The 13,990-nt window shown below is 45.1% G+C and overlaps 1 protein-coding gene across 1 annotated transcript in view; it reads left to right on the top strand.

Moving 5' to 3' along the window:
- Positions 1–988, top strand: part of ZHX2 (zinc fingers and homeoboxes 2) — a 2,481-nt gene extending 1,493 nt beyond the window's left edge. Inside the window, exon 1 of the mRNA XM_009078693.1 lies at positions 1–988. This exon is cut by the window's left edge and continues 1,493 nt beyond it. Coding sequence (XP_009076941.1) covers positions 1–988 — 988 coding nt within the window.
- Positions 989–13,990: the final 13,002 nt, after the last annotated feature.

Here is a 13,990-nt window from a genome sequence, read left to right as displayed (position 1 = left end):
AGGGAAAGATCAAATAGCAACTTCAGCTGGTCGACACGGCCGTTCTTTTCACCCATACACAGATTTTACTCCCCAGAGATTCAAAGAGAAAACCCAAGAGCAGCTTAGAGCCCTTGAGGAGAGTTTCCTAAGATGTTCCTTTCCTACCCAAGGAGAACTGGACAGGCTTCGAGTGGAGACTAAGCTGAGTAGGAGGGAGATAGACTCATGGTTCTCTGAGCGGAGAAAGATAAGAGACAGCATGGAGCAAGCTGTCTTGGACTCAATGGGATCATACAGAAAAATTAAAGAACAAGGAACTCCCAATGGTGCAATAAGCCAGGCAGAACTGCTGAGTAGCTCTCAGCTCCCTGGTGCTTTATCTGGGTCCTCCACTACATTAAAAAAAACACAAGAGCAGATTCATCTACTGAAAAGCACATTTGCAAGGACCCAGTGGCCATCGCCCCAGGAGTATGACCAGTTGGCATCTCAGACTGGGCTCACAAGAACTGAAATAGTGCGCTGGTTCAAGGAAAACCGATCTTCACTACGAACAGGGTCACTTAAATGGATTGACCAGTACCAGCAGCAGTTTGCCCTTGATGATCATAATGAGCAAAGCCAGAAGAAGGGCTCAAAACACACTGAGAGTCCAAAGAATGGCAATGAGGTGCCTCGGCAGCATTACCAGGAGCATAAAAAAGTGAATGAAGAGAATGGGGGGAAACCAGTGGTGAGAGCAAAAAGAGACTGTGAACCACTGAAGGATTCTTTGTTGGGGAATCAAGCAGAGGGTGTGGACAGGCTGGAGTGCAACAGCCACGATGGCCATGGCAGTGAGGAGAACGAGGAGCCAGCGGAGGTCAACTGGGTGGAGGTGACGGTGGGCGAGGATGACGCTGCATCAGACTGTACAGACAGCTGGAGTCAAACGGCACCTGAAGGCCAGACAGAGCTGGCAGACTTTGACTCTGAAAGTATATCTGGAGACAATTCCCACGTATAGACAGGTAATGCTGATGGTGCCCTGTTTCTCTGAGCCTGCCTCTGTCTGGGTGTGCTTCCAGCATCCTGTAGCCCTTCTTCAGTATAAATTCCTGGAGCCCATCCCTGATGGATCATTGTGTCTGCTGGATGCCTGAACAAAAGGGAGACCCATTCTGCTTGTAAAGTAAAGCCAACTGCATGGTAGGGGAGGGGTTGGTGCCGTTTGCCTTGTTTCTTGTCTCCTTGTGGGTCAGGTCCTGGATAAGTGAGATTTTTCTAATATTTTTCTTTTTTTTGCAATAAGTGATTAAACCTTCAATATTCTGCCTTTTAGCAACCGATGTAAACTCTGGAGCACTTGATGTAAATCATATCAGTTAAACCACACAAAGAAATAGTAACACTAGTTGCTAATATCCCCCTTGCTAAGAGATCATTGATCTCCCATGAAGAGAGGCTGTGCCTGGTTTTGCACCTCAGGTCCTTCCTTTGCAGCATCCTGCCCTGCTCAGAATAAAAGGATCACTGGGGGAAGGGCCCAGGACAGAGATGCTTCTTTATGCAAAAGCAAGCTAAAAAAAAACAAGGTTGTGGGGACTGAAGTGATTCATGCAAATGTGCTCTCTCTTCCTCTTGCAGGTGAGAACTGTCTCCAGCCTCGCTTTGTTCTGCCGGCTCACACTAGAGCCTTAGGAAATGCCCCAGACTAAGCTATGTGGGTGTTTTAGCAGCTCTTCTTCACAGGATCTTGAATTTAAAAGCAAGCTGCTGGGCCTTGCTTTTGGAGGGGGGGGGGTTATACGATCTTTCACAGTGTGAAAGGATGTGTAACTTGGAGATCTGAAGCCTGTTTCTGATCACAGTTGCACAGGTATAAATCTGGAGCAAGCACTGTCAGCATTTCTTGACTTGCATGTTGAATTGAGTTCACTGGAGCCTGTAACATTTTGTGCTTAGTATAGACGAGTCTGTCTCTCCCAAACTGGAGTTTCCTTAAGCACTTATCCTACAGAAGGCTCAGCATTCTGCATTAACAACCATAGCGAGAGGAGGACACCTGTTTTACAAAGAGTGAGTAGCGGGTTTTAGTGTCTAATAAGTAAGATATACTTTAGCATTTCTTTAGAAAACAAAAAAAACAACCCAGGAAATATAAAAGCCAGAACTGATAGAAGTGCCTCCACACTTGCACTGAAGACTTCTATGGCAGTATTTGGATTGAACTACTACCTGTTGCAAAGGTGCAGTTTTTGGTAGCAAGCTGTGTTGGCTAGCATAGAGCTCTTCACTTTCTCCTTGTGCAATACTTGTCCAAAAGTTTCCTGGACATTTTCGCTGAGTTGAAAACCCTCCAGTGGTTTTATTTTTAACTACAAATTGTGTCAGCTAATCTTGAGAAATACTATGACAGCATCTATATAACAAAATATCTTAAAGCTTCAGACTGCACTGCAAGACACTATCCTGTGTTATCCTTGCAGAAGTTGGTAGTTAGGGATGTGAGGAACAGGTTGTATTACCTGCGTGGCAGAGACAAGAGATTAAAGGCAGAAGGATGTGGGAACATCAGCCAGAGGCTTACTGGGATGCCACTGTTGTGCAGCCGCATAAGAAAGGAGTGCCAGGATCTCATTCGCCTTTTAAAATCAGATGTGTGATGAATAAATGCATTGTGGGATTTTTTTTCAGGGTTGTTATTCCATATCATTTCCCCCTTCCAGCTACAGATAATGGTACTGAGGAGTGGGAGCAGACCAGGGGCTAGGAGATGGAATGGGAAGGAAGGCAGGCACCAGAGGAGTTGCCTGAAATTACTGTTTCTTGCAAACTTGTACCATGAAGCCAAGCTCTGCAGCACCCCTCTCCCTGCAGCACAGGTTTGGTGTCTGCATTTTTGTGCTTGTGAGCAATGTCAGGTATGTTGGACTGAACCTCTTGCCCCTGTGCCCTGCTACAGATGCTGACCATACACTCCAGGGCTCTACAGGTGTTCCGAGTGTTATCAGAGAGGAATTTTGATAATAACTTTGATCTCAGTTAAACTTTTGCTCTGTGATCCTTTTGATGAGGAACTTTCTGGTGATTGTGTGTGAAATACACCTATTGAGAAAAGATGCAGTGGTGCAGGACTTCTGTTGCTGAGACCATGCAGTACAATCAGAGGGCCATTTTATCCTCTGCTCTTTGCCTGTTTCTCAGTGTGCTGGCCTGGGGACTTGGAAAAAGCCCAAAGTCTTTTTAATTTTCCTTTATTCTGCCTGTAGTCTCAGCTCAGAAACCCAAGTGCCTGCTCCCTAGTGCCCACATGGAGGCATTGTCACAGTCGTTGTGACACAGAAGTTGGAAGCTTTATACCCCACATTGATAGGACTCATGGAAAAATCTCAGCTACTGGCTCCTTTTTCCTGCAGGATCAGCTTTCATTCTTCTTTGTGCAGCCTGTCTTGCAAATTTTCAACTAAAGCTTTGGTGTTAAGTTAAGAAGGTGTTATCTTAAGTGACATCCAGGGAATGAGTGCCTAAGACCTGATGGAGAGCCTGATTTTTCCTATCATCATACTCCTTGGAACCACATGTAAGAGCTGGATTGACGAGCAGACAAGGAATTTCTCTTGACTCTCACACAGCCACAGTTACTGTGTGAACCTTTCAGTGCCGAACCCTACATCAGGCAGAAACATGATCCTTTGATATTCGTGGTGTTGCTATTTTCTCAGCTTGATTTACATAGTCTAAACTGAACATTTGTTGGTAATCGATCTCCATACTCCTACTGTTGGCTGAATTTGTGTGTGGCTTCTATAAAACCTCATCTCTTCCAGATCATCTCGGTCACTCTCCGCTCTGGCATGTAGCTTTAGGAGTTTCTTGAACTATTAGAGTATTAGAGTTATAGCCTAGACAGACCCTTATGCCTTAAAGTATTGAGTTTTTCAAAACTGATCCATGTTTGGCAGATTTTGCTCCTGCAGCAGCTACAGGGATTTTCACAAGTGTCCAGTCTCCATGAGAGCAGGATTCATGCTGGGTCTGAAGTACCGTCCTGTGACTAAGAAAAGGTTCTGTTACTAAGTCCATATCTGAAGCTTTTGTCACAAGTGGATTTATTCCCTGGAGCAGGTCAGGTTTCCTGAGCAGTGAGACAGGGAGACCTGACCCCATAGGGTCCTGGGGCTTTCAAGATGTTGAGTGTCTGCTGTAGGGTGCACTAATGCCATCACTGAATATAGTCCACATGTTGTGTCATGAAGCCTTGTGTCCCTCTTGTAATGTGGGACAACTGCTCTGTCAAGAGAGTGCTTTAGCTCCCTTCCCATCAATAGAAATATTTCTGCCTTCTTACAGCAAGGTCAAAATTAGGTCTGTTGTCCCCGTTTGTGCAAACTTGACAAACAGAAACTGTTTCTGAATTAAATGCAGCAAACTACAGCTCAGACAGGAGAGCAGGACCAGAGCACTTGGCAGCTACTGCTGGCTTTCTTCACAGTGGTGTTTCCACGTGGGGTTTTCCCAAGATCAGTATTTCCTCAGCCCAGAGCTTTTGTTTTTCTCTCAAAGCATACTTTTTCCATGCCACCCCCTTTCTGCAGTAAACCATCTGTTTTAGAGTTACTTCCTGACCTCCATTTTAAACCTGAACCCTGCAAGATGTAGGCACCAAAGTCTATGGCTCATGGTAGGAGCAAGATAAGTGTACAACCCTGGAAGATGTGTGCCCTGGCTCTTGATGACTGTGACCACTGCTCTGTGGAGATGTGCCAAGTAAAACCATGTCTAGGGGATGTGCACCATGAGGAAAAAGAAGTCTGAAGGCAGTCACGCTTTGCATCTGCTGAATGCATCATGCTGGGCATCAGAGGTAGTCTGGGACCTCTTGGCATCTTCAGTCCCTTCTGCAGTGCTGTGGGAGCTGAGATCACTTGTTTGCTGGTGGCCCAGTGGATTCCTCAGTATCCTAAACTGGTAAAAGTGAACAGCACTGCAGTTTCTCTCACTTTCTGCCCAAGTTCTCATTTTTCTTGTGGTTTAGGGTTTCATCTAAAAAGCTGGTGCTGGTGCTGGGTTCCAATGTGCCATCCTGAAGTAAGTCAGCATGGGATTTGACTTAGGGGTTTTGCAGAATTTGGGTCACCCCAAAGCATTTGAGGGAATGAATTTGAGGTAGGGAGGACATGCATTTTCCACTGATGCCAGTGAGGCACACTGGAGACCCAAGCTCTAATGTAATGAAGGTCTTCAAAGGAAGAAGCAAACCTAGCTTTTTGTTTGTTTGTTAGCAATTAAAATTTTCCAGTGAGTCAGGAGGAGCAGGGATCTGTTTGAGGAAAGGTCTCAAGGATGGGGAGGACTTTCCCCGTTGATGATGGTTCAAGCCCATGTCCTTTTCCTAGGCTTGACTGCATTGTTTTCTGCATTGCAGAAGCAAGACAGAGCTCACTGCTTTTGTGGGAAATAACACACCTGATAGCAACATCCCTAAAAGGTGTGAAATAACGAGTTAGCTCAGGTTTCTGTGAGCATTGCCACAGGATGGGTGAGGAGGATGGTGAGGGAAAGCTGCCCAGTGCAGCTCCAGCATGAGTGGATTTTTGCACTTGCACATTTACACCTCAGTGGGGAAAATCCTGTCATAGAGGCCTTGCTTTGTGCTGGAAACTGGGGATATGTGTCGATGGGTGGCTGTTTGAGGGTTGGATTTTGGGAGGTTATTTTTTTGTCTCTTGTCCACGATGCAGCCTTTATATAGGTGCAGGAATTGTAGCAGAGCCAGGGAGCTGCTCTGCAGAGCGCAGGCATATGCAATTTTTTCCATTTTATTGTAGCTTGTGTAATTTTCTAAAATCGTGGAAAACAGGAAGTATTATGAGGGGATTTACTGGGGGGATAAAGAGCTGAAGTCTTCTTGGCTTTAGCACTGTCCTGTGGTCACAAAGCTCCTGCCCCAAACACATGTGCACATCCTCTTTGAGTCAATGTGAGAATCTGCCCGAGTCAAGGCTGGACCATATATCCCTGTTAGGAATTTAGAGGTGATCATATGCTGGGTGTTACATGCAGCAAAAATCCAGCACCCTACCACATTGGGCTGTGATAAGGTTAGGGTTCAGGGTACAGTGTTAAATACAGTTCTGCCCTGTGTGCAGGGATGTAAACTGGACACCATGTTAGTTAACAGCTCAAACAGTTGTTCATAGTGTCTTCAAAAATAATATACTGCTTTTATAATTTTTGCAGGGGTACTGCTCAACTGCACTGTCCTGATGTTGAAGGGGAAATGCTGTTTGAAAATAGAAGAAAACTATTTTCCTGCCTGGGGTGAGATAGCGTGTTGCAACTCAAGTCTCAAACTGCGTTTGTGGAGGCACAGCAAGAAATACTCTCACGGAGCATCATCATGGAATCGTTTATAGTGCCAAAGTCTACTACTGCGTTAAAGAAGAAAAGAAAGAAAAGGGTCCTTGTACATAGGTTTCTCTTAGTTTCTCTCCCACCCACTTTCCTGCCCAGCCTCTTCCTCTACTGGAACAGATTTGTACAACCTAAAGAATTTTGTTAGTTTTTTAATAGATGCAAGTTATTCTTGCATATAATGCCATGGCAAAATTTGGGGGTGGGAAGTGTCTTTTGCTGAGGGGGAGAGGAGATTTTTGTTCTGAAGTGTTTTAAGACAGGAGTGGCAATCTTTTGGAGTTGTCTTGGTGCAGACCAATATCTGAGCACATCCCCACCCTGGTTTACATTTCAGCCCAGTTAAACGTGCTCTGGAGTGGTGGGGTTTGGTTTTTTTCATGTTGTTTTTACTTTTTTTGTTTTGTTTTATGGCCACCTGCTACTGGTTGAAGTATTTAAATCTCTGCTTTTCTGTGCTCCTATAAGGCAAGTTTTCTCCAGCTCCTATACTTCACTTTTCACCAGCCAGTCCCAGCTGTGGGTCTCTGAAGATTTGGCTAGAATGCCTTTTTTGGTTGTTTTTTTTTAGCACTTTTTGTTTAAACATGCAGTACAACCCCCAGGGGGGTTGGAGTGAGGAAATTAAGATGCTTCATAATCCAGACTTGTGTTTCTTTGGCTGGTACAGTGATGGACTCCATAACCAGCAGTCTGCCCTCCAGCTTTAGACGTTGTAGCGCACAACAGAAGTTTCTGATTAACCCTTGCCACTAAATTTTTAGATCAGTCCTAGGTTCCTGAGTGCACTTTTTCAGATACTGCTAATTTGGATTTGTGTGGGGGTGTCTGTCCATGCACGTGTGAGGAGGAAATGGAGGGAGAGCAGGAGTGTGGGTACAAGAGCCGTCCAGTGCGTTCCTCGGACGAGCTGGGTTTGCAAAACTTGCCCACCTTCCAGTACGCTGCACAAATAGGATGCTAGGGAGTTTGAATAAATCCAACTTTTCTAACTTGTTGCTCATTTGTTGTAACTCAATAAAACAAAGGCTAAACATTTTGTTAACCTTTTTCTCATCCCTTTATTTTATTTTATTCCATTTAAAGCAAACTTGGTGCACAAGAGCTTGGTGTCTTTAGTGCAGTGATTAGGGTTTTCACTGGTTTTGCAGTATTTGGTGCAGCAGATGCTTGGGTTAAAGTGAGCTCGTGACTACTGGGAATGGGAATTTGTAGAGCACCTTTTATTTTGTTTGCAGTCACAGCCTGAATGAATGAATGGATGAATGAATGAATGAATGAAAATCAATGAAGCCATCCCTGTGACTCACCCATATGTAGTTACTTTTATTAATCATCAGCACAACATTTAAGTGCAGAGGGAGGTTTGCAGTGGGCGGCAGCAAGTGCTCGGTGACTTTCTTTACAATAAAGTTGCCTGGTTCATTGCTGAAGAGGAGTGACTGGATGGGGCAGCACTTTACTTACTGCATTTGCATGTCACAGGCCAACAGCAAAAGATGAGGAAGCAACATCAGCTCGTCCATGGGCAAAGGCTGGTGGACAGTAAGTGTATGTACACGTCCCATCACACGTGGCTCAGATGCTACCTGCAGGGTGGAGGCAGATTCCAATGCAGTCGTGTGTGTACCTCTCATGCAGGCTACCAGATCAATGGGTGCCAGCATCAGGTCACCAAAAAGAAGATGCCTCCACAGATGCTCCTCCAGGACTCCAAAGTTGTTGCTTTGCTTACATGAAAGGATGCTAATATTTTAATCGCCTTTGTGAAGCTTTTAACAGCCACGTGGCAGTTTAGTGTTCCTGTTTGCATCTCTCCTGTCTGATGTGTGTTGTACATCTGTGTGTTTGGAGCACTGACCTACTTTGCTTAACTAGCAGTGCTCCCAGGAGCTCAGCAGGAGTTTAGGAAGAACAAGACCCACCTGGGATGTTCTGTATTCGTACATCCCAGAGGCAGTGGGATTAGGGCCCAGGACTGGGGTTCTCTAAGATCTCTGCAATTCAAATAAAACAATAGCAGTGGCCCTGGAGTCCTTCATCACACAGATAGTAAGACTGAAGCTGTCCCACAGCAAACAGACTTGCAAAATACTGGCACAGCCTTTGCCAGTGTGGGCAGAGCAGCACCACCGAGGAGGTTTGTGTAGGCAGGTTGGTGTGGTACCAAACCTTCCAACTCCAGGGTTCACTGGGGAAAGCTGAGCTGGTGACCCCTTTTCCTTAGCTTAGAGCAGCCCAGTCCCCACAAAGATTGCTTCAGTGTGGCTGCCAGAACAGCTCCAGAAGCTGGGCATGGGAAGCAGGCTTTGTTTTTAATTAATATGGACGCAGTGACTGCATTTCTAGGAGAGTCCAAGTGGCAAGGGACAATCAGGGCATTGTTTGTACGTGCTGGCAGCCCCCATTAGGGACGGTCTTGGCCTTGGAGTTTTGTGGCACATGGGTGAAAACAGGCTGCTGACACTGGGTGTCCTCCTGCACAGCCCTGCATCCCTGGTGCTGGAGCCTGATGTTGGCACCGTAGTGCCTGGCAAAGTCCTGCAGAGAGGAGATGGCTCAGGACAACCTTTCCTGGGCAGGGTCCCCCAGGACCAGCAGTTCCTCATGCTCAGGTTTGGATTGATGTCTTTGACCATGTGTTTTAACCTAAGTGTCTTGAAATATTCTGATCAGAAGAAATCTAGTTAACACAAAAATACACAGAAATAACTTGTAGAAAACTTTATTTTTAAATGTGGCTTTTAGAAAAGTCCATCACTGGAAAATCAGGAGCTACCTGAATTAGGTGGCCTCTACTTTCTTAATTTCTTCTGCTTTTTGCTGACAAGAGGATCATTTTTCATTGTATACACACATTGCTTCTCCTGCCTGGTTCATAAGGTGCTGGGAAGCTTCTTACTGCTGTTAGACTTCTGGGGATTCCAAGCTCATAATAACAGGTACAGTTTTGGACAGGTCTGACAGAAGCCTTATTAAATGTGAACAGTGCAAGACCATTCAGAGGAGAAGAAGAGCATCAACAGAATGGCTTGGGTCAGAAGGAACCTTCAAAGATCATCTCATCCAAGACCACAGTACTGGGCAGGGACATCTTCCACTAGATCAGGTGGCTCAAAGCCCCATTCAGTGTAGCCTTGGGAAGTTTTGGGGCAGCCACTTTACCATATATGACCTCTCTGCAGTCTAAATGCTTCAGGTTTCTCAAAAACTGGGGGATCAACAGAATGGCTTGGGTCAGAAGGAACCTTCAAAGATCATCTCATCCAAGACCACAGTACTGGGCAGGGACATCTTCCACTAGATCAGGTGGCTCAAAGCCCCATTCAGTGTAGCCTTGGGAAGTTTTGGGGCAGCCACTTTACCATATATGACCTCTCTGCAGTCTAAATGCTTCAGGTTTCTCAAAAACTGGGGGTTTTAAGCAAAAAAAAAAAAAAAAAAAGACACCTTAAAAAAAAAAAAAAAAAAAAGCACCTCTTCGCTGTTCAACCACATCTCTGCAGCAGCACCATTTCTAACCACAAATCTCCAGTGCTGACCTTTGGGAATTTCATTTAATGTACCACTTTGAAAGTCAGCCAGTGGTGCAGGGTGAAGCCTAGCACTTGCAGGGGTCACTCTCAGAAAAAGAGGTGTCCCAGCACTACATGGACCATCACAGGCTGGAAGGAAAATGCTGGAAATCTGATGATCGTGAGCATAATGATAATAATGTATTGATAGCTTTAAAATCTAGAGAAATACACAGATAGGTAAAATGGCATGCAAGTAAGTAATATTTATGCCTTATATTTGCCATTAGCAGAAATTTAGCCACTGAAACTTTCCTTATCTTCTCATAGCCCTCAGATATTGCTAGATAGCTGAAAACCACATCCTGAACTCTTACTAGCTTACAGAAGGGGGAAAAGAATTCATTTTGAAGACATGAAGGTAACATTGTAGGAAGCCCATTTGACATCCTGTGTGCAAGGAAAGAGCACACCAGTGATGGGAATGGACTTATTTGTCATCTGCACAGGAAAAAAAAGAGCCTGAGAGGGAGGTCTTCTGCACTTATTTCATCAGTAACTAATGGAAAGTGGTTATGATTGGGGCCTGTGACTTGAGCATAATTCTGAAAATATTCTTACACAGGCAAAACGAACGCATCAAGAGCAAGGGCAAGAGCATGTGAGACAGGCAGTGAAGGAATTAAAAAGCAGCATAAACAAACCAAGGCAGGTTTCTAGGGTGTTACACAGCTGAACCATATCCCAATCAGATTACTGCAAGCCCTGGCGAGGACAGAGGTAAGAGCTGAGTGACCGGGTAATTGTCAGACCAAATCACACAGCAGGTCTTGAGCACACCAAGCTAAAGCAGGATTTTCTATTGTTTTCTCGTTTCCATCAGACCTGATGCTCCAAAATGGTAGCTCCAATTAAATTTAAATTCTCAGAATTTAAGTGTACTTACCACATCCAGCAAGTTGGCTCAGGCACGGCAAATGGGACATCTTTGAAGCTTTTTCAGTACACAAACCCACCTTCACCTTCCTCTTTTTTTTCCAGTCTTTCTTAGGAGTCTAGTGCAATCATCCTAGTGCAATATAACATGTAAAATTCAGTGTGCAGCAAGTGTACTCTTAAAAAATAATTAGTTTTGCAACACATCCATAAGACAGTTAAAGGAATAATGGCATTTACCCAAGATTATGGCAGAAACTGAGAGATGTGTGTAGTTATTCATAAGACTGCTGAATAAATGTGCTAAAGGCAAGAGCTGGAGTTCAGCTTGGCCTTGTCTTGACTTCTCAGCAAGGAAACTTCATTTTATATTTGTATCAAATCATTGCTGTTTTGTTGGCATTTCTTAGTCTTTCACCCAAACCCTTTCCCTCTACAAGAGGCACAGACACAAGGGCAGAAATGAGCAGGCTGGGACTGGAGCTTCTCAGGGACCTGCATCCTACACAATCCTGCCAGGACATCCATCTTCTCCAGCACAACTCTCCAAGCAAAGCTTTCACTTTCCTCTCTTAATTCCCTTCACCATTAAATCTCTCTCTAAACATCTTCCTGCCATCTTCCTTTCCCAGAGACCTGTTCTGGAGGATATTGTGGTAATATCGTGGCCACTCAGCCCCGCACAGCTGGTCACTCCATCCTCCTTAGCTGGATGGGGAAGAGAATCAAAAGGGTAAGAGTGAGAAAAATCCTGGGTTGTGATAAAGACAGTTCAGTAGGTAAAACAAAAGCCATGTACTCCATCACAGGTAACAGTGACTTGGAAAGAAAAATGCCATCACTCTGAACATCCTTCCCCTTCCTGCCTCTTCCCCAGCTTTTATTGCTGAGCATGATGCCATATAGTCTGGAATATCATATAATAGTTTGGGTTGGAAGGATGAAAGTTTGGAACCTTGAAAGTTCATCTAGTCCAATGCCCCTGCTATAAGCAAGGACATCTTCAACTCAATAAAGTACAAATCCAAAACATATCCACATACAAGCTACTTTGAAGAAAAGTACCCCAGTCAAAACCAGCACAGGAGGCCCAGGGGGAGGTGCCAGATGCTCCTCCCAGCCTGGTTGGCATTTCTGGCCATTGCTGCTGCTGCTCTTTTATTCCCATGGAGGGGGAAATTTCTTCTCCCTTCATAGCAGGAGCTCACAGCATACTCTGGGGTGCTTTATAAACACGTTAGCATGCATGTTTGAGTAAATCCCTCATGGAATGGAGCCACTCAGCCTCCTTGGCCTCCCTCAGTCACTCACACAGTCATTAACACCGAAAAGGCATTTTGCCACATGGTGGCATGTAACATACATCTGTACCTAAATGTTCAAATTTGACATATTTTACTTTCTTTGCCCTCCCTTAACCCCAGCAGTCCCTCTCATCTCAGTGCTGGGGCCACCAGCCAATGCTGGTGAATGATGATGCAGCTCTTCAATGAGGTGGAAATACTTGACTTTCCCTCCTGCCTTGATGTGCTCCCAAGGCACATATTAAACAGTAGCATCATGTCTTATCTCCTGACTGTTAACCCTCTTCATAAAGGGATCTTCCTCAGTGCCTATTCATTGTAGCCAGGGTTTCACACAAACTCAGGCTTATTTGGCTGCTCCCTGATGGCCTGTCGTCTACAACTCCATGCCAGGCTCTCCCAAGGCACTTCTGAATATTAACCTTCACTTGGGTTGGCCATAGTTTCAATTACTGAGCCCCATGGTCTGGCTGCTGCATCTCCTGAAGGGCCATATGTCCCCCATGCCCTCCTCCAGAACTGCCTCCAGGCAAGGGGAGAGTGCTGAGCAGGAGAGGCAGCCCTGGAAAGTCAGGGAGGCTCCATGCAAGCAGGAATTTAAATCAGCACTAATTTTGACTGATTGATGTATTTATTCATTATTACTTGTGACATATTTGGAGATGGTCACTGCACATGCTAAGAGCAAGGGGACACAACTGGAACAGCCGTGACAGGAATAGCATGTCAGAGGTTTTGGCACTGTTAGCCCCATTATAACAGTGTGAGCAGAAGTACCCCACATTGGGAAGCACAGCTCCAAACCTGTTCTCAAGTCCTGATTCAGCTACTACCAGACTTCAACCATAACTGAGCAAAGAGCAGGCAAAGAGCACCTGTGTTGGGGTAGGGGGTCCACGGGTTTGACCCAGTATGGCCCAGGTGAAGAGCACAGAGCCAGGAGCACAAGCCAAGACCTATCCCCACGTCTGAAGCCTGGCATGCTCTAAGGCTCCCTTATTAGGGATTTAAACAAAAGGAATTTTAATCTTTTTTTTTTTTTCTTTTTTTAATGCCAGTGTTTGAATGGGGGGATGGTAGTTTTAACACAAAGCCATGCTGAAGGTCATGGAAAGGCAAGGCAGACATTGTCTTCAGTAATATTAAAATGAAGACCAACCCTACTGTATCAGAGCAAAAAAAATGAATACTTCTTTTGATTGGAAAGAAAGTTTCTCCATGCCCAGTTGCAGTGGAGCATTGCACAATGGAGACTGCTGTGGCTGAGAGCAAGGAGAATTAATTACTTTGCTTTTTGAAGCATGGACTGCTCTGCTCTGCTGTGCCAGCTTCAAGAATGATAAGCGCTTATCCAAAGAGTGCAGTTTTGTCCTCCGGCGCAGGAGTTTTGCCCGTCTAAATCACAAGAGGCTGATGAATTTTTGTGTTGTTTTCTTCATACTTGGCCTACACTTGAACCTGGACAGCACCACACTCTTTTCAGATTCACAGTCACTAATTTTACACCATCTCAGAGAAGGACACTGGACCAAGCATGAGTGTTGGCCACGAAGCACCATGGTGACATTGCATTCAGCATTATCCCAGAGTGCCAGCTGCTGCCCCCATGGCACATCACAGCCCCATGGCACAGACATGGTTTTGCCAAACGCGAATTTATCTCCAAATCACCTCCTCTCAGAGAATTTTGCTTTCAAGGGCATTTCAGCATTTAAACAAAGAAGTACATGTCTCTCTGAGGGAGCAGGCAATCGGATGGTGGCACTGAAAAGTTTCTGCTCTTTGTCCTCAGCTAGGCAGCAGCAAGTTAAGCCACAGAATGGGTTTATTGGTAATATGCTTGGCCTTTCAGAGGGT

Source organism: Acanthisitta chloris, unplaced genomic scaffold (assembly GCF_000695815.1).
Source record: "Acanthisitta chloris isolate BGI_N310 unplaced genomic scaffold, ASM69581v1 scaffold757, whole genome shotgun sequence".
NCBI lineage: Eukaryota > Metazoa > Chordata > Aves > Passeriformes > Acanthisittidae > Acanthisitta > Acanthisitta chloris.
This window is presented reverse-complemented; position numbering and strand designations above follow the sequence as displayed.